Source organism: Sylvia atricapilla, chromosome 6 (assembly GCF_009819655.1).
Source record: "Sylvia atricapilla isolate bSylAtr1 chromosome 6, bSylAtr1.pri, whole genome shotgun sequence".
Lineage (NCBI taxonomy): Eukaryota > Metazoa > Chordata > Aves > Passeriformes > Sylviidae > Sylvia > Sylvia atricapilla.
The window spans coordinates 23,701,421-23,726,824 of NC_089145.1; the positions used below are offsets into that span (position 1 = coordinate 23,701,421).

The window sequence follows — 25,404 nt, forward strand, 5'->3', positions numbered from 1 at the left end:
AGGAGAGGCAGAGCTCTTCATGTGGCTGGAAGAAAGCCTGCTGGGTTTGTCTTTCCCTGAAGCTGATGTGGTTAAAATTCCCAAATTACTTTGCAGTTTCTTTGATCACCATTAGAAAAATACGAGCCCAGGATGTAATCCTGGGCCTTTATTCCACAAGAGAAAAATGCTGAGGCATTGGCCACTCAACTTTAGTCTATATTTAAAGGCCAGACACATTTTAAAAGGGCAGACAAGATGATATAACTTAACTGTTAATATCCCACATAAGATTGCCTGGACCACTCCTTTGTCTTTTGTAGTGTCTTTAAAAGCATATGGCTTAGATATAAATATTTCAAAGATGAGCAGAGAGAATAGTTTAGGGATCAGACAATGAGACACTTCAGTGTGAAGAATGATTGAAAAAATGTAAGATTGCCCTAAAGAGGATAAACATAACATATGAAATTATGTTAGCTAAAATAATTTGTGCTACAATGAAACTCGATCAAAACTTCACTTTGTTCAGTTTTGCACTTTGTGCATTTTGTCATAGGCTATAAATTTAAATATGGAATATTTTAAAGTAATAGATACAATTAAACCACAGAATACATTGATACAAGATATTTTTGAGCCCAGAAATTCAGCAGAATTTGGAAAGGAAGTGGATTCAAGCAGAATGAGAAAACACAGGATTATGTTGTTACACACATTAGCACTGTCACTCGTGTTTAAAATCCTCTTCTGTAATGCTGGTCAGCTGAGCTGGTAGGAGCCTTCCACAGGTTGTGCACTGTTTCCTTTTTGTTATTTAAACCATTTCTGTCAACCAGAGTTTAGCTTTGACCAGTATGTGGAGCACTGATTTACAAGAGGCCTTTAAAGTCCAATTTTGAATACTACTTATTCTGATATCTCTCTAGGTTTTTTTCCTTTGGGGCTGTTGATTGTGATGTCATTTTGGTTTTTGTTTTGGGGAGTTTTATTTGTTTGGGGGTTTTTTGATTTGTTTTGGTTGGTTTGGTTGGTTGGTTTTGGTTTTTTTTTGTTTGGTTTGTTTGTTTTGTTTTTTCCTTTTTTCACTTGATACTCTTTGGTCTCTATGGGTTAGACTTTGTTATTTCCTTCAGACCAGCTAAAGGGAAACCTTTTGGACACTGATTCCATTTTGAATTTAATAACAGTGAATTTCAGTAGTAATGGTGCCTGACTGTTAACAACTTAAAGAAAATTATATAAAAACAAGATGTCATTTCTGGAGCCATTTATAGGCTTCCCTGTTTACTATTTTTCCTCCCTTGGCTTGCCAGAGCCTGGATTAGGTGATATAACAGATCAGCAGCACTCACCTGTTCCCTCACCCTCATGACCTGAAAAGGGAGAAATGCTGCCAGCCTGGACATAGGTGTTAAATTTGTTTTACCAGCTTGATTTTAGAACCCTAGACTAGTGCATTTTAATATATTGAGAAGGCTTTTCTAGGGCACTGGAAACCATCTGGAGGTTTAATAGCTGCCCCAAGAGGGGCACATCTAACAAGGGCTTAATGTTCTTTTGGACCCAGCTGGAAGAATGATGGTGGGAAAAAATCATTTTTCCCTGTCGCAGCCCCTTGGTAGATTATCAGAGGTATGGATCTCACTTCAGGGCAAGCCTATGGAGTCCACTTTCACCATCTACCCTGGGAATCATGGTGGCGCTTACATCTCTTAACTAAAATTGCTGCATTATTTTTTTTTTTTTTTACCAGGGACATTTGGGTATCCAAATCAGTCTTTCAAGGAGGATCAGTTGGATTACATTGGTACATTTTTTGCACACCCTCATTTAGAGTTAATGTGATCTTGATTTGATTTAACTTCATTTACTTTGAATTGTGGTTTAAGTAGAATTTCAGAAATCATATGTTTAGTAAACTGGGCTAACTTAGTTATATAAGAGTCCATGTGATCACAAGTTTGAAAATAGTTAGTGGTGTAATTTAAATTTTGTCATGCAATAAAAAGTCTTTATTATGTTAAGATGCATGAAAACACTGAACTGAAAACCTCTTTCCTGTGTAAGTTTTGTAAGAGTTTCTCAGCAACTTAGCTAAAATCAGATTCCTGTTTTTCTCCAGAAGCACATACTTTGCCCCCACTATGTTAATTGCTTAGCTTACTCTCTGCTGATTTTATGTTCATCTTCCTGAAATACATTATCAATGTTGAACTGAATATTTTCCTTTTATTAGATGAAGTTCTTCTGAGAAAGAGCTCCTTTTTCAGAGAGAGTATTAGATAGAATAATAAACAGGACTAGATATCAAGAAAAAAATTCCAGAGGAAATGCCTTGTTTTAAACAGACTGAGTCACTTTGCCTGGCTTCTATTACTTTTCTTGAAATGAAATGTGTCATTTGCTTAGAATTTTAACAATTATTCCTAAGGTAGTTACAATGCAGCGTGTTAGGTGTATTAGAGGAAACAATTTTTCTTTTTTTTTTTTTTTTTTAAGTGACTGATGGAAATGCTGTTGCTACAATGTAAAAAGAACTAAGCGGTGGGCAGTCTTCAGTATTGTTCCATGTGACTGTGAAATCAATGTGAGACAGTTTCACAGAAACACTAAGAAAATGTCTTTAGCCTTTCTTGTTTATCTTTTGAGCATCCAAAGCTTTATCCTATTTTAGAACATAGTTAGCTAAGAGCTTGTCTTGTGCTTTCTTGACTTTGGTAGTGCTTTGTGTTCTTCGAGGCTTCCCACCTATTTTCCAGATGAGCTCTTCCTTGTACATAATAATTAATACAATTGCAGGTGTGATAACAAAAAGACACACGAAAACCAAATCATCCTGTGTGGAGAAAAACCCTGACTTAAACAACTGACAATGTTTATTGATAATCTATTATTTTTGGGCACAGTAGCAGAGAAAAATTTTGAGGAGACATCTGAAGAAATGGAGAATAAGAGCTTCACATGCTATTGTTTATGTAAATTATTGGAAATCTTGTAAGTGAAATTAGAGTTCTATTTTGTAAGTCACTCTAAAAATCAATGGCACTGAAGCTGAGTGATTCATTTATGAGTCAGTTGCAAACCCATAAAAATCTCTCATTAAATTTTCATTTAATAATTACTTATATGAACTATGACCAAACTGTCTAAACACATGCACTAAAAATAAGATTATCTTAAATAAAACGGTCAGCCAAAACCACAATGAAATTATGTGATGAAATCCATATTTTTATATTGTTGGTTCCTCAGGAATCATCACCAAAAAAAGATCCAGTACTTCTAGTGCTTCTTCTAATCTGAGCCTTCTCAAACAGAATGAACTGTTTATCTGATTCACTTACAGTAAGCGCAGTGGTTTTGCACAAGTAAATTAATTCCTTTTCCCAAATAATGCAGTATTAATGCTGCTTTCTTCTTCAGGTAAGACCTAGACAAGCAGGTAGGTCTTACACTGTTCTTTAAGATCTTTAGATCAATAAGATTCGCCAAATTTCTCTCTCCTAACATTTGCCACAAGATGAGTTCTGGAAACAACTCTGTGTTTTCCAGTTAGTGATAGATAACATGATAAGAGCAGCAGCTCTCTTAAGTAGTCAGCATTACAGAGCTTAACCAGTAATTGCACCTGGAAGTCAGATATCAGGAATATACTTAACTAGTAAGATGTCATAAGCATACAGGAAACTGTGCTGTGAACATGATGCCATCATAATTTCTATTTTATTTACTAGTTTAACTGCATTTTAATCCGGATTGCTAAGATTTTGTTTTCCCTCTTGAACTGGTACAAAGAAAGTAAAAAGAGATCTGATCTGACTTTGAGATCTGTCTGTATTGTTGATGATTTAGGTCTAAACAAGCTCCAAGATCCTTGTATTTTAAATAGAGTTTGGTGGGGGGGAAAAATTCCTTGAAATATTCTTCTATTCCTCAGTCATAGGAGTACTTTTGAACTCTGCATTATGTACTTATGAGAAAAGGGAATAGTGCTATGACAGATTCTGTGGTTCATGGAGGCCACATGTTCATTTTCAAATCAATGGTAGCTGTAAGTTATATAATAGATTCCTGGCACGTATTAAATGCACTGTCCAAATTCTGATTTTGAGTTTAGTGTTTAGTAAGCAAAGTTGGCTTTTTTTTGTAAGAGCAAACTGTTGAAAGACTGTCCTCAGTTTTTCTTCCCATTATCTCATCAGGAAGGAAAGGACATCTTTAAAAGTACTTAAGTACCAAGTGAGTGACCCTTCTCTGTTGGAATGCCGCCCCACTAATGATGCAGAGAAGAAAAACAGCCATTTCTGGCAGAATTTGCAGGATCTCTCATGCCAAACAACAAAAAAGTTTAAAATGCCTGTTAAAAATAAATATCACTATGAAATTCTGGCATGGGAAGCATTTCTGACAGCCAAGGTTTAGCTCATCCTGGGGAGTAACCCAAAAAGGCCAGCAATTTTCATTCTTTGTTTCTAGGTATCAAATATTGCTTGCAAGCTGACATAAGTTGCCAGTCTCTGTTATCCATTAGCCAAGGTATCTGTGTGAGAAAATTATAAGAAGTAAATGGCTGTGTGTGTGTGCAAGAGAGCAGGCAGATCTAAGTGGGAGTGGGCTGTTGTGTCTGGGGATGAAGTGAAGCCCTAACTCTGATGGCTGCAGTGGCCAGCTTGTTTGGGAAATGTGCATAACTTTCTGTGTGCAGAACAGGCATTAATCACATGCAAAGTACTCTGAAAATATTTTGTCTTATAACTTCTGCGTGGAAAAGCAAATGATGGACTCAGGGGATAAAATCAACAAATTGAAAAAAAGAGGAGTTCACAGATGCATTAAAATAGTGGAATTCTTACAAAACAGTTCTTAATTCTGTCTGTTAGCTACAAAAAAGGGCATTTGGAAGACAGCACTAGAGAACCATGCCACTGTACAGGAGTCAAAATATTTTTCCAGCATAAGCACATGTCCGTAGCCTGGTGATTCACTCCATAATATAAGAGGACATAGTGACAAATGTTTTTTCCTTTTTGCTACATGCGTAGGGTGTTTTCAAGAGTAACACCTTTATGGAGTCACTAGAGGAGAAGACAGAGATCGGACGATGATATAATGGTTGGAGTACTCAGGAAGAGAAGCAAATCTGAGAGAGAATATAAACCAACTGAGACTGAAACAGTAAATTAAGATTATGACAATTAGTTCTAAACAGACTAGAGGAAGCATGGAACGTTTTTCAGAATATAGCAGAAAATTAAGACCTGATGAAGTTTTATCTGAGGAATGTTTCTAAATTTTTCTTTTGGTTTGTTAACTTTTAATTTCTATACCACAGCAAAATAGATTGACCATTCTGCATTTCAATCTGATAATAACATTAGATATTAAGAAAATATCCTTAAGATTCTAACTTTAGGTGTTAAATTTTACACTCTGTTAGTGAAGGAAGATGGGTTTCTTGAATATGTGAAGTTTAGATGTGGATCAGAATTTCTCTTAAATTCTGTGCCTAGAATCCATTTCTGATACTTACTAAACATACTCGGTGTGCTTTAAGTTATGTGAAACAGAAACAAGAGTAACCCTGTAATCTCTGTGACATGGTCTTCTCTGTGCATTAAAAGTGCTGGGTTTTGCTCTCTCAAGTCTCTCATAGAGTTTCCAGCACCTCTGCTGACCTAGAATGAAGCACAAATGAAAATGCAGTACACAAACCCAGATTACCTTAAACTCTTAGAATGCTAATATCATGCTAATATGTTACATTTCTACAATCCTTAAACTTGCAGTGACATGGACACAAGTATATGTGACTGGGAGGTCGGTCGGATGTGTGTTCATACATGTGGGTGACTCATGTGAAGGGGGTGTGCAAGTCTGGATCTTCCTCCCACCTGTGCCTTTATTCAGGTCTCACCCAGTGAGGAGCAATTAATTTGTTCCCTCACTCACATTTATCAAGAGCTAGCATGACAGAGGGAGAGGTGTTAAGAGGTGTCTCTGATTCAGCCACCTGATAGGAAAGCAGATGGTTGACATCTTATCAGAAACACTCAAGGGTTATATCTTGTTTGTGTTGGCAGTATTTGCCAGACCCATCATGCCAATGAAGTATTAGAAGTGAATCATCTACAAAAAAGAAAACTGTCTTTATTGTTCTGTCTACATTTTTACATCTCCATAGTGGCTTCTGCGAGCAAGAAAGGTGTGTGAACTGAGAGAAAGATGTTTATGTCTTTTACATCTATTCCCACGACTACTTGTTTCTTTACAGGCCAAATGTATGTATTCTAGGTTTTTTAAGAAAGGAAAAGTCAGACCACTGAAGATATTCCACCTACTGAGATATAAGGTCACCTTTCTTTCTGATTGTGTTGTTGATTTTCACCACAAACTTCTTATCTGAGTACAGAGACTATTGATAGTAAACTACATTAATAGCTGGAAGTCAAAGAAAGACACGGGTCTTCAGTTCTTTAGAAAATGCTTCTCTGTGGAATCAAAAATTAATTTAGGAGACACAACATGCTACTTATCCATTTGAATGTGTTTGGGGAATAAAGGTTGCTAGGCTTCTGTCTTCAAACTGAATTCTTCTTTTGCTGGCTTTCAAGAGAACATTTCCCTTTTAAGCTCTCCCTCTTTTCCTTTTTTTCTGTGCCAGAGTAAAGGTATTAAGCTGTGCAGTTCCTAAGGGTAGGCCATAGGCTACCTTTGCAATGCAGACATTGAGCAAGGCTTGGATAATTGCCATTTCACTGCAGGTAGGAGTCTCATCACGAATAGAAGAGGGTGTTTATTTGCATTATTTTTACATAGAGGATGTTAGGGAACCAGCAAAAGAAGGAGCCGAACCAGCTTTAAAAAACACAGGAAGAGCTACCATCTGAAAGAAAACATCTCAAAAGGTCTGGTTTGATTTGATCTGCGGTTTGGTTTTGGTTCTTTGAGGTTTTTTTTCCCTATTTTGAGAATCAATTTACTTATGGTTTTGTCTCTTTTTTTTTTTTTTTTTTACCTAGAGTGGAAGATTAAAGGGCCTTGGAGGTTAATTTCTGTCCCCCCTTCTAGACACACACATGAAAAGAGGTGGGGTTAGATGAATCTGAACTTTGGACATTACATTACAAAGGACCTTTTACAAGATTCTTTATATCTCAGCTTTAGAATGTAGCCATTTAATGTAATCTTTAGTTTTGCTGGTCTGCACTGCAAAGTAGAGTTAATAGTGGTCCATGAGATGATCATAAAGTTTCCCAAAACAAATGTGCAATTGGAATGCTTAGAAAGCAGCAGTTAAAAGAAAGGTGAAGAAAATTAAGCAACACATAAACTCTGACCTGCTAATCTGAAATTTATATTTTTGTAAATGAAAACAATTGTGGTAACACTGCAGAAGATGGCATATAGTTTTATTAAGAATAAGTGAGCAGTAACTTGAGAAACACTGTAGGGGCCAATGGTGACAGTATCTGAATGTTTATCACACCTACCAGCGTCTATGGGTACTCAGTAGTAGTGCCAGTACTTAGAAAACTTAAGAGAAGGCAACAAAGGAAAACGTGATAACATAAAATATAAATTAATGTTAAAATTTCATTTCATGTATTTAACAGAGATACCATAATTTACAAACTAGGTAACCAGATGTAAAAGTCAATCCCTCAGCTCTTTGGAAAATTAAACTATTTCTTTACATCAGTGAAGTTGGACACCCAACAGTCCAATGTATGGGTAAAATCGGACTTTTAATTTACCTGGTAATCCAAGTTATCACCTCTTTAGTTTACTGGTGGTATGGAAGAGGAAGTTGATGTGGGTAATGTACCAGTGAAATAACTAAAGAAATTAAAAAGGCCACTGGTAAATCTCATGGTCTAACACCTATGATCTTATCTTGAACTTAGAGCCCTGTTTGGATTATTTTGGTGTTTTCCTGGCTTTTCTGTTTATTTAGTGGAGCTCACTATTAAAACAGAATTTGATCAATCAGACTGCAGAGTTTGTAACTATCTTTCCAGTTAGAATTTCCTGAACTATATCCATTGTAGAACCTAAGTTTGGTAAGGGTTCCAAAAGATCACCTAGTCCAGTCTGTACTGCATCAAGACTAAACATATCAAGGCTAGTACCAGCATGTTTATCAAACTGTGTTCTTGTAAAAATCAGTGGAAGATATTCTACAGTCCCCCTAGACAGTCTGCTCCATTGTTGAAAAAATCCTCAGTTGGAATGCTGATCAGAAAAATCTTTTAAGCATTTCTTGTTGTAAATGACGTTGACTCTTTCATGTCTTTTTGCTGGAGCCATAGAGAATGGCTGATCAGCATCTCTGTAATTAGCTCTTATAAATATCAGAAAGCTGCATCTGGTTTGAAGCTTTTATTTCTTGACTAGGCATACCTAATTCTTTCAGCTTTGTCTCAAAGGGTTTGATTTATACATTTCTTGTTCTTATTATTTTTTTGTTTCTCTTCAGATGTTTTTATTTTCTATGTTGTTCAGGCAGGACCCTACACAGCATCCAACTGTGGATTCAGTATTATGTGAATTTAAGAAATCAAATGGTCTCATATATGACACATCTGTTAAGGTGTTCCAGAATTCAACACATTCCTGGCAGTGCTGCTACACTGTTGGTTTATGTTTGTTATCCTAATCTGCTGTATTTATGTCTAGTCCAAAATTCAGTGCAGTTCAGTAATTTTTCATTCTGTTTCCCAAGAATAATGTTTCCAAATACTGTACTTTTCCTTGTTGGTTTTTGGACAACCTGACGAATTTGTCAATAGGATTTGGAGTGTCTGATCTCATGTTTTCTAGTGTTTTCAGCCCTTTCCCTTGGTTTTGAGGTTATCAGTTGTTGTAGCACAGATTTTACAAGCATAAATATTGCATCGTTTAAATTGTCAATGAACATAATAGACAAAACAGAACTCAGGACGTATCTTGAAACAGATCTGAAGTGCCTTTGCCTTTTGATGAATAATGACTCATGGCCACTGTGGTTTCTTTCTGTCAGATGCTTGCACACCTTCCCCTATCTGTATTTAAAATGCCGTTCTATGAAAGTGTCTTGTGAGATGATGCCAAAAGCCATACAAGGTGTATTCTGTTGCCTTCTGTTCACACAGTGAGCTTTACATTACTTCAAAAAGGGAACTTAGTTTAGCACAAATGCATTTTGCCCATTTTTCACGTGTTTTTCATTCTAGTAAATTAGTTTGCTTTATCTCAAGTATTTAAAACATGATTGCTCCAAACTTTTCTGAACACAATTAAGCTACCCAATGTATCATTCTCTTCTAGGAAACTTGAGGTGTGGAGAAGCATTTTTGCAAGGAAAAGCTCATTTGAATCCTTTAAAATACTGTGATAGGTAAGACTTAGACCATTTTTCTATTTTTTCCCCCTTTCTTTAAATCTCTTGCAGTTTCAAAATAGATGAAGTATTTTCCTTAATGATCCTACCTTGTTCTGGTCCCTTTCTTTCTTCTTTTTCCAATGACACCATGTTCATGTCTGTCTTTTTCCTGACACAGGATTGTTGTTTAAAATCATCCTGAAAATGATGCAAACTATTAGTATTATTTCATAACACTTATTTTCTATCATTGGATTGGTTTATTTCTCTAATGTTTCTTTTTGGAGGGGGATGTATCTGAATTATGTCCCAAAATGGTTATTAGGATAATAATCTTCTTCCTGTTCCATTTATAATGATTGGTGGAGGGTTTTTTTTTGCTTGGGCATGTTGTCATATAAATTAATTGTTAATTATATTTTAATTACTTCTTTTTCATCTGTCTCACAATACTTGAATTATATGTCACTTATCAGTGATTTATAAATTATTGCAGATTACGTCATGATGCTCCTCCCTCAAAGGTGTGGGCAGAAGCAAGTACCTATATTGTGCATGGGTTGAAGTGTATTCTGATATTTACATAATCTTAAAGTTACTTGGTCTGAAAGAGGCAAGACCAAAGCATATGGTTAAATTTTACCTACATTATTTATCAACTCTTCTGCTTTTACCATAAATATCCATTTTACACTGCATAAATCTACTTTACAACTATTCTTCAAAGATCCCACATGTAATCAGGGCTATATTCAAAGTATTTATCAACAGATAGGTAATTGAGAAGTTTATAATATAAATTTTCATTTGTTCAACTGCAAACTATTTAGAAGATTTTTGTGAAAGATAATACTATGTGCTTCTCTAACATTTCATTGGGGATTTCAAAATTACTAGTAAGACAGAGATATAGTTTAAGGAAGTTGAGCTTAAAGAGGAAAGTGATTTGCCAGAATACAGTGCAGGATGCAGAGGACTGGTAAACACACTTTAACAGAGTGGGTAAAAACATTTGTTCCCTGGGGAGAGAACTGAAGAGCTAACAAGTGAATTTACTTGTATTTAGGACAATATTTTTCAAGAGGCTTTTGTTTCAAACACAGGAAAATACTCATCTCAAAAGTTGAGTGTTCCATGACCTAAGAATATAATTATCAGGAAGTTCTGGGGCCTGTGTCTGTGCTTTATCACACTCAGTACTTCAGCACCTGAACTTCTAAAAGCTTCTGTGAGCCTGAAGTCAGAACTCCTCTGAGTTATACTACCCAATGATCTACCCTTAGCAGAGAATACAAACTTAAATTAATTTTGGTTATGTGGCTCTGTATTTTAGGGAGATACAGTGAGGATTTTGCATTCTAGTCATTCAGCCAGTCAATGTGAGGTTATTGTTTTCTCTCTCTTAACTTTAACCCACTATTCAGAATTCTTCCCCTTCAACCGTCTTAAGCTCTGAGCTCTCGGAGTTTATTACTTTACAATAATTGTGTATACTTTCTGTGCCTCAGTCTGTCACTAATTCCAAGTCAATATTAGAATAGAGAAGTTTTTTAGTCTCTTCACCTCAACCAGTCCCTCTTGGCTACCTGTATTTTTTGATTACTCTTGTGCAACTTTGCACACTTTGCCTATCTTGCACTAATGTGGATCTATTCCTATCTTGAAGCAGTAGTTCTGCACATAAAGTCTGCTTTTTAAAAAAATTTTTGTAGCCATGTTCAGTAGATTTAAACATGATTTGCTGCTTACTGTTTCTTGTGGTGTTCCTGCTCTTGGGAGTTCTCCTCAGTGAAGCTGCATTGGATTACATTTTCTCTTTTCACTGAGCACAATTTGTCAAGACTCAGTCCCTGTTTTAATTTTACGTTGACGTTTTTAATAATACGCCTTGTCTTCACCATTTTACACTTAACTAGTAGGAGTGGCATAATTCTCTCAATCGCATGCTGTGCCATTTTCTTACTCTTGTGATTGTTTAGAGGATGGGGATTAATTGCAGCGTCCTCTGGATCCATCTATGGGAAGGCTTTAAATAAGATCATTTCTGTTACTGCCGCTTTGGTGTCAATTTGACAAAATTCTCATCTTCCCTTGTGGTCAGGGTTTGGACTATCCGAGTCAGCTTTCTGTGCAAGTTAATACTTTGAAATCAACTGAGATTAATTATTTAACAACAGTTCCTTGCATTGTCAACCCTATGTATAAAAATGTCAAATCATGCTAAAAGGATCATAAAACTGGCTCTAAGGGTGATCTCCAATGAAAGCCTGTCTGCTTTTTAATGCAACACAGAACAGAAGGCACATAAGCCAGTTGTCCAAATGTTAATTTCCATTCCTGCAGGAAACGACCCTAAATCTTTTTTAAGGTACCTGAGATTTATACGTAGTTACCTATCTTCGGACACCGCGGCTGTAAGGAAAACACCAAAGAGCAGAATATTGTCACGAACGGAGGGAAAAAAATCAGACGTTTCTCATGAGTAGGAACATGCATGCTGGGCAAAGGGGTTCGTCAATGTTTCCTTTCGAAGGGAGTTTGGCAAACGGGAACGGGGACGGGACGGGGAGAAGGGCGCTGCGATTTGTCCTAGGTACAGCTAGCTGCCACACGTTGGGAAGCGGTGGCAACGCGCTGGGAACGGAGGATACCGGGCAGCCCTGCGGCGGGCAGCCGAGAGCCCGGAGCAATGTTCCTTGGCGATGCTGCGGGAGTTGGGACAGGGAGAGCCGACACCGACAGACCCGAGCACAGGAGCCGCTTTAGGGAGGGCTTCCCCGCCCGCACTGAGGGAGCCGTACCCGGGGCAAGGGCTGAGGGGATCTGGGGGCTCTGGGCGACCCCAAGGGTCTCGCCGCGGTGACGGGCGACGGCCCAGCGGGGTGGGGAAGGGAGATGAGCGTCTCGCCGCGAAGCCTCGGCCACGGGACCGCCTCTGCCGCGCCGAAAGTTTGCGAAGTGCCTCGGCGCTGGGGGGAGCGGGGCGGGGGCTGCCCCGGCGGGGCTCCTCCTTCGGGGCCGGGCCTGGGCGGGCGGAGCGGAGAGGGAGCCCCCGGCCCCGGAGTTGCCGCGGCTGCGGTCGGAGCGAGCGGCGGTCGTGCCGGGGTGCTCCGCGCAGGAGGAGCCCGCGACGTCGCTGCGGGCGGCCCGGGCGCGGGGCCGGGGCGCTGCCACCATGAGGCGGCGCGGCGGGGGTTGTCTCCTGCCCGCGCCTCCGCAGCTCCTGCTGGTGCTGCTGGGAGCGCTGCTCCGCTCCAGAGGTAAGCGGCTGCCGCGGCACGCTCTGCCCCGCGGCAGCGCGGGGGGCCCGGCCGCCGTCCCGGGCTCGGCGGCGGCGATCCGTGCCCGGGCGGAGATCCCTGCCCGGCCGTGCCGCTCACCTGCCCGCGCCCGCCGGGCGGGGAGCCCTGCCCCGCGCCGCCCCGCCGCCGCCGCGCTTTGTCCGCGCCCCGTCCCGCGCCCGGACGCGGGGCTCTCGCCTTCGCCCTGTCCCGGCGCGGCGGGCTGGAGCCGTCAGAGTGCCCCGGCGGGCCGGGTCGCGGCGAGGCGCTGCCTCGGCCGGCGGGCTCTCCCCAGCGGAGAGCCCGCAGCGCCCACGCGGCCGCTGCCCCCCGCGGAAGTTTGGCGGCGGGCGCGGGCTTTGTTCCCGCGGTGCGAGCGGCGGGCCGGGCCGGGGCGGGCGCGCAGGTTGCCTCGCAGGCTGCCGTGCCCGGCGTGTCGGGACAGCCGCCGCTCCGGAGCAGGAATGCAGCCGCGCACCCGCCGCGACGGGCCCCTTAAAGGTACAGCCCGGCTCCGCGGTGGCGCCCCGGGCTACCTGCCTCGCCTCGGCGGGGACTGGGAGTCCTCCCGCAGCACCCTGGCACAGCGGGGCCAGAGCAGGAGTACCAAAAATAGTGACGAGGGGAGGGTTTCGTTGCGCTGTTAGCGAGCCGGGAGGTAGTCCCGTGAAGTCTCGCCATGAAAACTTCAGCTTTGTGGTTGCTCTATCAACTGGCATCTGCTGTTTCTTCGTCTTGTGTGGTGGTTCTTGATTTTAAAATGCGCCCAGTGGAGAAGAAAACATCTAAACAGTTCTCAATACTGTTTATAAAGGGTTAGAAGGCTTTTGGGGGAGGGGTGTGGAGAGGAGATACGTACCTCATTTCTTTCCCTTTGCTACTTTGGCAGCTGCTGTATAATTTCACCCATCCGTTTTCTCCTGTGCTACTCTGAAATTACAGGAAGCATTTGCAGTAGTGCTGCTGACCTCCATCATTCTACAAGTATTGCCCCTGGGGCACAATCATAGGGAGTTTGGGTTTCAAGTAATATTATTTCTCTTCTAACAAGAAACCTAATTGCAGGCAGCTTTGAAGAATGCTACGCCAGCTTGGATAGACTGACTAGAGAGGGCTGTAGTTCCGTGTATCAGAAAGCCTGCTTTTTTTGAGCCAGAAGTACTCTTGAGTTCCCAAATGCCACACAGATACTTAGCTGCCCTCTAGGAGTGAGAAGGATCTAAAAGATCGATCTTAGGGTTGGTAAAGATCTGGATGTGTTTTATTTTGGCTGTTACCCAGGTGCTCCTAGTTAATGTGTCTGGGCTGTTAACAGCCATGTGGGGGATGTCTGACTGTAAAATGCAAGTTTGCTAGTAGGTGGTTGCTCCTTGATGTCTCTAGGATGCTTTTTTTTTTATGGCAGCTTGTTTCTCTTTCAAGTAGTTTTCCCATCAGTGCAGTTTTGTGTATCCTCTTGTCCGATGACTCTAAGTTTATGATTGGATGTGCCAGCTGCTTCCAGAAGTGAACATCTTCTTTCCTTCATTGAAATATAATGAAATAGGGACACATCTTTTTCCTATTTGAAGCAAGGAAAAACATGAGGCAATATCAGGATGGAGGTGGCAGAGAAAATGCCAAAAGTTGTGATGAGTCAGTGTTCCTCCACTTAGCTAGAAAATTTTCAAAGTTGTCCCTTAAAAGTACCTGCAGGGGTGGTGTGCAACATAACTGTCATGAGGCATCCACGGAAGCTGCCGTGCCAAACAGGTAAATCGTTAGAAGCACTTGGTCATTTACTACCCTGCTTCAGTACAGGTAAAGCAAACAAGTCTGCAAGATTGACCTTTGACTCTTGTAATGGATAGAGGCAGATCAAACTGAAGAAGTCTGTGCCAAAAAAACCCCAAACCTTGCAGAGGAGGTCTGCAAGTATCTTGGGCTCTTGGAAAACTGTATTGCAGGTAAAAACAGGTATAGAGAGGGAGTTTATTGCTAATGTCATGCACTGCTGGTGACTGGAGTGGGGAAGGACCTGTGTTAAGGTGGTCTGTGTTAGTATAAATACAGAATGTCACAGAACCTGTCTGGCTGATGTGTTTGCTGTTCTGGCTCCTGGAGCTCTGCCAGAAAAATACATAGCTAATATCAGAGCTTCACTTCTGAAACATCTTGACTACATTTTATAGTTGGAAAGCTGAATGTGTCACTTTTGTAGAAGTATGTTTTGCAGTGGGAATCACAATTTCCGCTGCCTGTGCTTGGCATTGCTGTTAGTTCTACAGCTATTAGCCAAGTGCAAAGCACCCATTTTCTTACTGTCAGCTTGAAGCTGATAATGTTCTGCTCCCTGAGTATGCTGAGAGTGCCAGGGTTTGCTGATTATTAATTTGGATGATATTCACAGATCTCCTGGTCACCCTGAATTATCTTGACTTTCTTTTTTCCAAAGTGGTGATGGCACTGAGTTACGTTCCCTGTATTTTAAAAATGAAGAGCAACATGCTGCAGGCAGTGACAGGTGGTGTTTTTTTCATTTTGCTTTTGACAGTTCTGTCTACTAAAGCATAGTGGGAAGGCATATAGCCTAAATCTTCCAGTATGAAGTTAGCATTATTGTTTTATTTAGTGTATATAAGCAATTTTCTTTTATATTTTCTTCCTAGAAGCTTTCAGTTCTGTGCTATAGCACTGTTTTCTGCAATAGAGAAACTCTTCTTGTATCTTGGGAGTGTTGGTGTATGCAACAAGAAAATTAATAAGTGTGTAGTTACATGAAGTACTTGCATTTCCAGAGTGCCTTGTGAACCTTGAAGAGGGATATTCTCTTCCTGTGGCCACAAAATGTGATTTCAATTTTCTACATTGTATTCCTTGAAGTTACAGAAGAAAAAGTGGTTAGATATAAACATTATGCAGTTGTTTGTAGTTCAAACCAGAAAGCAGTACTTGCTGTATGTTAAATAGAAGAAGAAATCAAAGTGATTTGTATTTTGTTTTTACTTGTAAATGCTCTCCAGACTAGTGAAATTACCATTAAAAATAGTTAAAACATTAATTCTATGAGAATGATCTGTAGTCTGATAGTGCTCTTGAATCTTCATGCACTCTTGTGAAATAGGCAAATATTATCCTTGTTTTGTAAATGTGGGAAGTGAAGTAGAAATTGTCTTGCCCAAGGCCAACTCCATTTGCCCTAGAATGCAACTTACCGTCGAACACAATAGAATGTATGCCTCATAACACTTACAAAAGCTGATAAAGAGATATTATCTTAAAAACAGTAAAGGTTTTAAAAATAGGTTTATATAGTAAGTGCATGTTCTGCACCTTCATTTAATTCCTTTGCTGCTTGTGACTATTTCTCTTTTTAATAATACTTATATTTCTCATGCTAATGGTCAAAAGATCATAAAACCACAGAAATTTTACCAGCTGTCTGTTGGAAAGGGTGAATTGGTAAGTAAAGTATTATTAAAAGAAATGTAAAAGAAAGATGGCTACTTAATTTCTCTAGTCCTCCATTATTTCTAGCTTAGCTCTGGCATACAACAAACTCACTCCCTTAAATGGCATACTGTATTCGGAAGCTGTCTGTGTTTCACACAATCATGGCAGAAAACACGAAATGTAATTGTCGTCCATGAATCTCATGTTCTTGATGCATAGGCTCTTACTTTTGTGTTTGTGGTGCCAGTGGTCCTTTGCCATTGCTGTTAGATTAGGTATTACTCTTTTATTGGATTTTGTTGTCTCTGCTGAGTGAAAACTGGGGGCTGTAATGCTCCTTGAATCTCTTCTTTCTTCTGTCTGTAGATTTCCGTTTCCCTGTACTAAAGACAGTAAGCATATGGATCTAGGGGCTTGTTATTCTGTAGACCTGAGGTTTATTCATGCTGTATATCTGGCTGTTCTGGGACTTGTTACCTGGGAGTATTTGACTGCCCTCCTGTTGTGAGTGATTTCATGTTCAGGTTTTTCAGCTTTCCAGGCCTGTTTTTTTGCCTCTCTTACACAGAACTGTCTGTAAGATGCTGAGGCGTTCCAGCCTGTGCGTTTGGTCTGGATGACTCTTGAGCTGCAGTCAGTCTTTCTGGGAGCAGCAGATCTCCTCGGCGGTTGTGAGCCTAGATGAAAGGAGACTCACTGTGAAAGGGCAGGAAAATAAGTTTTCATAAAGACTTTATTAACATCAGATGGAGCTGATGTTTGTTGACTTTTGTAGTGCTGTATTGTGAATGACTGAAATTCCTCGTATCAGGGAATTATGTAATTTAATATAGAAGACAAAGGAAAAAAGGGAATTGAAGTGTCATGAGCCGGATTCTGATGGTATGAGATATATTAAGCATTCTGGTATAAGCATGTTAGCACACCTGTGGGTTGAAAAGCAGTAACAGAAGCTTTGTCTGTCATGAGGTTCTTAGGTGATTAGGTTCTTCTGGTATTAGCCACCAGTCAGCAAGTCAAAAGCCATTAAGATTAACTGACGGTAATGTAGATGCATATTCAGTGTTTGTACTGCCAGTTGCAGTTTTGTCAAAAAGTGTATGACCAAAGACAGCAGAGATCTTGTTTCTCAAGCTGTTGTATGTTGCTAGCAACTTTCTGGTGTTGCAGTACTCAGAAGTAAAATGCACCAGATTTTTTTCCCTGAATGGGTTAGAGTTAGAATAGAATTCACCTTCTTGTACTATAATGATGAGGTTGTGTAAAGAACTGCTGTCCAGCAAAGCTTCCAGTAGGTAACACATTTGCCTGAAAACAGACCCCATGTTCTGTAGTGTCAAGATGGAATTTTACTCTTGGAGTTAAATCTACCAGCAGTGAGACGTGATCATGACTTCAGGCAGGGGAGACCCCTCTCCTGGCTACCAGCATGGTGACTTCCTCCGTATGCCCTAGCAGGGCATAGTCTTCTGTGTCTCTTTGTTACTGCCTAACAGCCCCTCCCAGCTGCTGGAGCTTTCTGTTTCTATTGCATAGCAGCAGTTCTTTAATCAGAAATCTTGTTAGTATTCAAGGATAATTGATCCGACTCTCTGGTAGGGGGTGGGGACCCAGCCTTGCATCCTTCTCCTACTTGCCACCTCCAGTTTGACCCCTGTTGTCTCTTTGTTTCTCCTGTTAAGTTTGTGCCAGTGATATGTGTGTGTGTGCTGTTTTTCCAAGCAGCCTGAAGTTGGCTGTAACCAAGAGCAGCAGTTAAATAGAGCCCGATTTCCCCGCTTCCTGGCGTTCAGTTGTTCGGCTCCATTTTCTGGTCTTCTGTGTTTTTGATTTGCAGAGAAGGAACTTACTTGGTGCCCCCGGGCATCTCTTAAACCCATTAGAACAAACTCCATTATTTCACTGTACTTAGAAATCCTCCTCCTTTAGTCCCAGCATCCATCAAAATAATGTATCCTCTGTAAGGCCCTCTGGAAAATGTTTAATAGGATCTTTTCAAACTCAAGGAGAGTTCCAGTTGGAAAGGGGGAGGGGAGAAGGCTAATGGAAGATCTGACTGTAACTTGCAGTAAGCCTGAACTTGGCCTGTGTCAGCTCTCCCTTCACCTCCATGCTGAGGGAAAGCTGAACACAGCAGATCCAACACTGGGATCAAAGCTGGAAACAAAAGGCTTTGGGAGAAAAATTTCCCGTCTGGCCAAGAGGCAGCCACACAAAAGTGGTGCATAATTTATCACTCGAGGTTTATTTCTGCTGTACTCCTTCTGGAGAGAGGAGGAAAAAAGAAGTGACTCTCCTGCTGTTTCAAAGTGGATAAGTGATGGCTTTGGAGATTTGAGGCAGGAAGGAGCTAGAGATACCATGGAAAAACCTTTTCAGTGCATTCTGTATCCATCTCCTCTCTTCCCAGACATGGTCAGACATTATTTCTGTTGAGGGGAACCCTATTCTTGCATTTTGAAGTTTCAAAGTGTGAGGACTTTTAACTTCTCTGGTAATTTCCAAATCACAGTGAAGTGGTGTTGCCCTTGGCAAAATCAAATTCTTTGACTTTCCAAGGTATTTTTCTTTACTTAAGGATTGGTTGAGGTGCTGTGGCTCTATGTAACAGGAAGGAGGAGGCTATGTTTGCCTCAAAGGCTTTATAGTCTTAGTTGGACATCTGACATCTGATAAAGATCAGGGGTGCGATAATTCTACTGGGATAGATAAGGTCAATATTAAAATGGTATCGCTTTCTAATTAAATTTCCTTTAACTTTGGTTTAATGGGAAAAGCTTCCAAAGTTTTTCATTCTATTCACTTCTTAGAACAAGGATAGAGAGAGGTTTTGGGTAGGAGTTTTCATCAAAGACTACTGAAAGCTGGTAACTGTAAATAAGGATAAGGAAGCAGATGCAAGAGTAGCGTAGACCATGAGAAGAAGTTAAAGGGATATAGGAGTATAGATATTAACAGAAGCAAAGATAGGCATTTAGGAAACGAGAGCCAAGGACTTGGGCTGGCAAAGGAACAGACGAGTCATGTAAGGAAATCCAAGTGGAGTAATTATGTGGGATCTGATGGCAGAAAGACTTGTTAATTAGGTAGGATAAAAGATGGAAATTTTGAAAGTGAAGATGAGCATTGAGCATAATTTAACTGTTGAGACAGGAAAAGACTTATTTTACTAATGTTTTAAAGGAGGATATGACAAATTGTTAGGAGTCCGTGACAATAGGGGTCCTTGACCTAATGGAGTGATAGTGATTTCTTGAAATACTAGGAAGCTAGCAATTTGGTCAGAGGTGGAAAGGGAGACTTAGCAGAACACTGAGAATGTGAGCCCATGAGATAGCTCCATCACCACCTCCATCTGCAGTGGTGGAATGTGGAATCATTCCACCATGTGAATACTCAGCCTTGGGAGCACATAAGTGTGGTGGTTTGGAGAAGGGTTTTTGAGTGGGATGTCTGGGATGGTATTTTGGAGGGCAGTATTGTCTGGGAAAGTGCATGAGATGGGAGGGCAGAACTGAAGTGAGAAGCTAGAATTTTTGAGATAATTGCTTGGACAAAACCATAAAGTGAGAATAGGAGATTACTATAGGTATGGTAAGAAGTCTGGTTATAGACACAAGTGTAAGTCTGGTGGCAGAAAATTGCTCCTTTCCTGGAAAAGCAGCCTACTTCTCTTCCCCTTCCCCATTAAGAATTGCTGTGTGAAAGAGTGAGTCACTATTGTAAACAGTTAAAACATAGATGTTTTTATGTTCTCAGCCTTCTTCTCGGAAAGGCTTATAAGAAGCATTCTGTGGCTATGCAGGGTTGGAGGGAAATACACACTGCTCCTTTAGCCTGAATCTCCAGCTCTGTCAGTTCATTTGACTTGGTGACAGCTGGTAGTGCTGGGACAGGTTCTTGCTCAAGGTGCAGCTATTCAGCGTATCAGAACTGTCTCATGGGATCTAGTATTAGAATAAAATAAAGACACACCTTCTTTCTTTTTTTTTTTCTCTTTTTTTCTTTTTTTTTTTCCTTTTTGTTCCCATCCAATTTTAGTTCTGAATTTCCATAACTGCTGAATAGTCAAATCCTTTCTTTGCAACTCTGAGGGAAAGGGAAAAAAACAAAAAAGGAGAGAAGTCTTGGGGTTGTAATTTCCTGCTTCTGTTCCAAGCTTTTGAGGATGAACCAGGACGTGGGATAATTCTCTGATTTAAAACTGCATTTGTTCAGAGGAAGCCAGCTTTACTGCTGTCCTTTCTTTGTTGTTCAGACTTTGCCACTTCTTCAGGCTTGACAAATTTAAGAAATTAGGTTTTTTGAGGCCTCAGAGACTGTATTTTCCTTGCTGTGATTTTTGAAGCCTGCTACTCCTGAAAAGCCTGAATTGAGTTTCTTGTGGCTGGAGGACATGCCACTAATTTGTGCTGCCTTTATAAAAGGGCCTTGATCAGCATAGTACCTATTAGCATGAGGAAAAACATAATGAATCTGTCTGGGAGAGAAAACTAGGGAGTTTGTGGTATGGGAAAGGGGAGATGGATTGGAGGCTGCCATTCTGGAGGATTTAATGGCCAAGAGACAAGAGAGAACAGTCATTGGTAAATAGGAATGCTAGAGGACTACCTGCATTTTTGTCATGGATCTGAAATAGAAGTATTCAGTGTTTAAATCTTAGAAAGTGTGGTGCAAGAGTAAGTGTGAGACTGGGTCAGGAGTCCTTCAAGAAAAATAGTCATTGCCCTGCAAACAGACGTAAGTGACATACAAGCAAAGAGCAGGTTGAGCTCAGAGCTGTATGTGTGCAGAGATGAAGTGGTGAAGGGAATTTTCTTGGGCATTGTCTTGGAAACAGGAAAGGACTGAGTTGTCTGGTTGGTGGGGTTATGCCCCTTGCTATCTTAGGGAAGCCTGCCTCTGCATCTGACTTCTTCCCTGATTCAGTGAGCAGCAGCTGCAAGAGGGTGTTGACTCATGAAGAGCTGATTGCTGAGAAGTTGTCTCCACCACAAGGGTGGTAACCTCATGTGTACCAGTTGGAACTGTCACCACTCATGAATCAATATTGTCTGTATGCCTTTGTTCACTGTATTTTTGAGTGTATGGAAGAATTCAGACCTGCAGTCAGCATTACCTTAAACAACAGAAGCCCTTTAGGCCTTTTGGGTGTTAGTAGTTGGTTTTAGGGGGTTTCTTTTTGTTGGTGGTTGTTGTTTTTGTTGGTTTTCTTTTTTTTCCCAGACACAAGGTTCTTTTATCTGGGAAATGGGTGAATCCTCTGCTTGTGCCTCAACTCCTCTAGAAGGGCGGATTTGTCATCTTTGCATCTTTGACAGTCATGCTGAGTAATTTCTATGCTACCAGTACTCAAGCAAGAACAACCTTGGTGTTGCCTGACTTCTACAACCTTCGACTACAAACTTCAGCTTGAAGCGGCTCGCTCACTAACAGGAGAAGCCAGTTATTTCTCTGAGGTTTTTCTTGTTTGTAACCTTCCTTCTGTGAACTGGAAGAAGAGGAGCTGTAATCTTCTGTTGCTCTTAGTGCAAATTCCAGACTAGAACAAAATAAGCAAATTGCTTAGGTTTAAGTTTTCCAGTCAATTGTCCCTAGAAAATGTTGGGCCTCATTTTTGTGCTTCTTTTCATGCCTTGTTGTGGTTTGTTCTTCACCCATAGGTCTTTAGAAGTCTGGGAGCAAACTTTTAAACTTGAAATCAATGTCAAAAAAGAAAAAGACAGTTCCTGGGATACTCTGTAGTAACTTTGTCTTGGTTGGTTGTGCTGGAGAAGCAAACTTGATGATGGTAATAGGTGTGCTGGAAGAACAAGAGAAACTCAGATGATTATTTTTTGAGAAATGACCTGTGAGCAATTTTTGTGATGAGATGCTTTAGAACAGACTGGCAAGAAAAAGGGGGTGCCAGACACTTGCCTCCTTTAAATGCTTGGCAAAACCCCACTTAACTTAATTGGGTGCACAAGGTGAAACCTAACACAGTTACAATGTAGAAATAATGGGAGATACAGGACAAATTAGACCTATGTACAGCTCATCAATTGTAGGATAAAAATAAACAGTACTCAGACAGAAGCCTTGGAGCAAGGAAGGGAGTGAGGCAGAGATGACATCTCTGGTATGTACATCTTGACTTACCTGCTCAGGCGAAACAGCCTCTGAGCTCAGGCTTCGATTAAGTGACTGGGACAGCTGCCAAAACACCTATATTTGCTGGCTAGTATACTGCAGTGCATTGGTCCTGCAGGTTAATCTGGGGAAGGCATGGAGTGTTAGCTGGGTTTGTCTTGGGTTTTTTCTTGAACAACATCATATCAATAGTCTTTGCATCCTGTATCAAGATCTTAAACTAAATGTGGTGGCAATGCTAAAACAGCTTCTTGAAGTGTTGTGAGGACAGAGGGCCATTGGAGTTACACCCCAGAAGACCAGCTTTTCTGACTGTGCAGGCTGCATACCAAAGTTTCTAAGGTATGTGCTTTATGGTTCCATGCCCTTTAGAGACAAGCAGAAGGGGAGTAGCTCACAGGAGCAAAATGACAGTAACTCCATAAGGAGAATATTTTGTGTTGTGGGATGGACTGAGCTAAGGTGGGTTGACAGCACAGACCCTCTGCAGCCCCACCGTAATGAGCCTCAGGAACCGTTGCATGCCTAAGGCTCTGCGTGGCTGTGCTGGCTGTGGAAGTGGCCCTAGCAAGTAGGACGTGTTTGAACTGTTCAAACCATTAGGACTGAAAACAACGCTGACTCCCACAAGAATGAACTCCAAAGCTCTGTATGTTCTTCCACTGTAACCAAAGGGAAGTCATCTCTTTTATTTTCAGATGTGCAGAGACATGAAATGACTGGATCTATGAGATCTGCATAATGATTGCTACAGAGTAGGACTGGGAGGATTTCCATTGCTGATCCTAGCAGCACCAAAACCAATTCTTTTTATGCAATCTCATCCAAAGTGGTAAAAATGTCTCCACCTAAAAGCACAAGAGTACCATAGACTGAAGCCAAATGAAAATGCTATCCATGCCTATGAAAACATTGTTTCTGGGGTTTGACGCTCCTTTTGAGGCTTTGAGAAGGAAATAATTTTAACCAAAATTCACATGAGAAACTAGTCAAAATCTAAACAAGATCACAAGTTTCTATAGCAGAAAAAAGAAGTCTGAACCTGCCAGTCAACTAGACTGCCACAAGTTATTGTGCCAAGTTATTCTGCTTGTTACAGTGCCAAGTGAAATGTGCAAAATCAAGTCAGACTTTTACCAAATCCCGAGCTGGCGTGTGCAATTTGGATTTCAAGCTGGATACAGTGAGAGTACCAAAACCAATAAATGTTGGAATAAGAAGTAAAAGGAGACATTAAGAAGAGAATTTTATAATCTTATGAGTAAAACATAAAATATCTTAGAGCAAGGAACAATTATCTTACTAGAAATAAAATGTTAATCTTTGGAACACTTTCATTTCTATCCTTGGACTCCATGCCATGTATCCCTTTCTCTTAAAACCTCTGTGGAGACTGGCCCTTCATATGTTGAATCCACTTCTGGAAGAAACTCAAGCATGCTGCTTTTTACATGTGGGTAACACTTGCAGAGCTTGTTTTGCCAATAAAAGTGTCTTTGAATTGATTGTGGTGGGATGTGGTGTGAGTTCTGATGTAACTTGAGGCTCTTTGCAAGTGCAGATTTTGATGAGAACTCATCTCTAAAATCTCTAGTAATTTTGCTTTCTTGTTGCTGTTGTGAATTGGCTCCTTTCTTTCTGTGGTCCATTGTTGTATGGATGATGTTTGAAAATGAAATATCTTCCATCTGGTTAAGAAATTTGATTTATCCTTGGAGGCCTGAACTGCTGTCTTTGCTAGCAGGAAATAAACAATGTTCCAAATGTCCCCAATTATCACCCACTTGCCTTCTGCACATCCATGTCTCTTGTAAGGATCCTAGAAGAGTTGACTTATGGATCAGGAATTGCGTTTTGCCTATCCTCTGTTCCTTCCTATCTATCAGTTTAGTCCTCTCCTGTTTAAATTTGGTAAATTAAGCACACTGCTTAAAACAATTAAACAGTGGGCTGGACCATGGAGGTCTGATTTTGCCTGGACACAGTTGGTGGCTTGTTTTAGGTGGCGCTAGGAATGCAACTCCAAATGACTTACAAGGGCATGTTAGCAATTCAGAGTAGGGTTTAGTATAAACCCTGCTTTATGGGAAATACTGCCATCAAAGTACACTTTTACGGTAAGATCAAGCCTATGTTTTGGAATAGCAGAATTGGAGGAGTTTTTGCTCCTGCTGCTTTTTCTTTTAGTAAACTCAATACCTCTCTTGAGAGAAATTTTTTTGGTGAGGATGCTAAGATGTTGTCACTGCTGAGGATTGTTCTTTTCTGCCCGCAGTGTATGTGGCTTGGCCTCCAGCTGCCAGGCTTCCTTGGCCCAGGGGTGTGGTTTCTTGTTGCGCCTAGTGTGGTGTAACTGTGGGTTGCCCCAGAGAGCAGTGTCACTCCCTTGTCCCTTTGATAGGTCTGTGCAGATGTCTGCTGGATGAATCAGTCCAGCTTGTTGGTCTGTCACAGAACTGGCCTGCAGAATGGTGAAACCACGGGTTGTGTGGTGTTGGCAAGCTGAAGTGAATTGCTCTTCAGTGAGCTCATCAGTATAGATCTGATGGAAGGATGGATGGAGGAAAGACCAACCATTTTTTTGGAACTGACTTGCTGCTTCTTCACCTTGCCTTGATAGTAATTTGGAAGGGCTTTCCCTAGAAACAAGGAAAGGTGAGAATTCAAGCCCAAGATTTCATTTCTATGGCCCGTGTAAGCGCAGACCTTTTTATCGTATTGTTACTTGTATGACAGTCTTAGTGCTGTATTAGCATCTAAGTGTGGTGAAAGATCAACCCACAGATGTTGCAACTGGTGCAGTACATTAATTGGTGATGGCCTTTGTGGTGGAAACTTCTATTCATTAGGATTGGAAGAAAAGACCTACTATCTTGTTTTAGTTGGGCTACCACAGACTAATGTTGTGAGTTGTCAGAGAAATGGTCAGCCTGAATATGAAAAGCTTCATTGCCTTGCTAGTGCCTTGAATCTTCTTCCTTAATTTTGCTTTTTAAATGGATGCTATCTAGCAGAGAGTTGGTTTTTGACCCTTATTCACAGACTCTGGATCTCCTCTCCCCACCACTGTCCACTGATGGAGTGTGATGATGTGGTTTGACAAGCCCAGCCTGGGCACACACACAAAAGAAGGGACAATCCGCTCTCCTCCTGAGCTGACATGGAAATGGCAGTGCTGATGCAAAGTGTCTGGTTAGTCACAGGAAGACAGAGCTG

General features: G+C 40.9%; 1 protein-coding gene across 1 annotated transcript in view; it reads left to right on the plus strand.

The window, feature by feature from the left end:
- Positions 1 to 12,443: 12,443 nt before the first annotated feature.
- The window catches only part of LRP4 (LDL receptor related protein 4), an 82,804-nt gene continuing 69,843 nt past the window's right edge, over positions 12,444 to 25,404 (plus strand). The window contains exon 1 of the mRNA XM_066321136.1: positions 12,444 to 12,603. Coding sequence (XP_066177233.1) covers positions 12,519 to 12,603 — 85 coding nt within the window. The 5' untranslated portion in view covers positions 12,444 to 12,518. The remainder of the gene's footprint in view (positions 12,604 to 25,404) is intronic.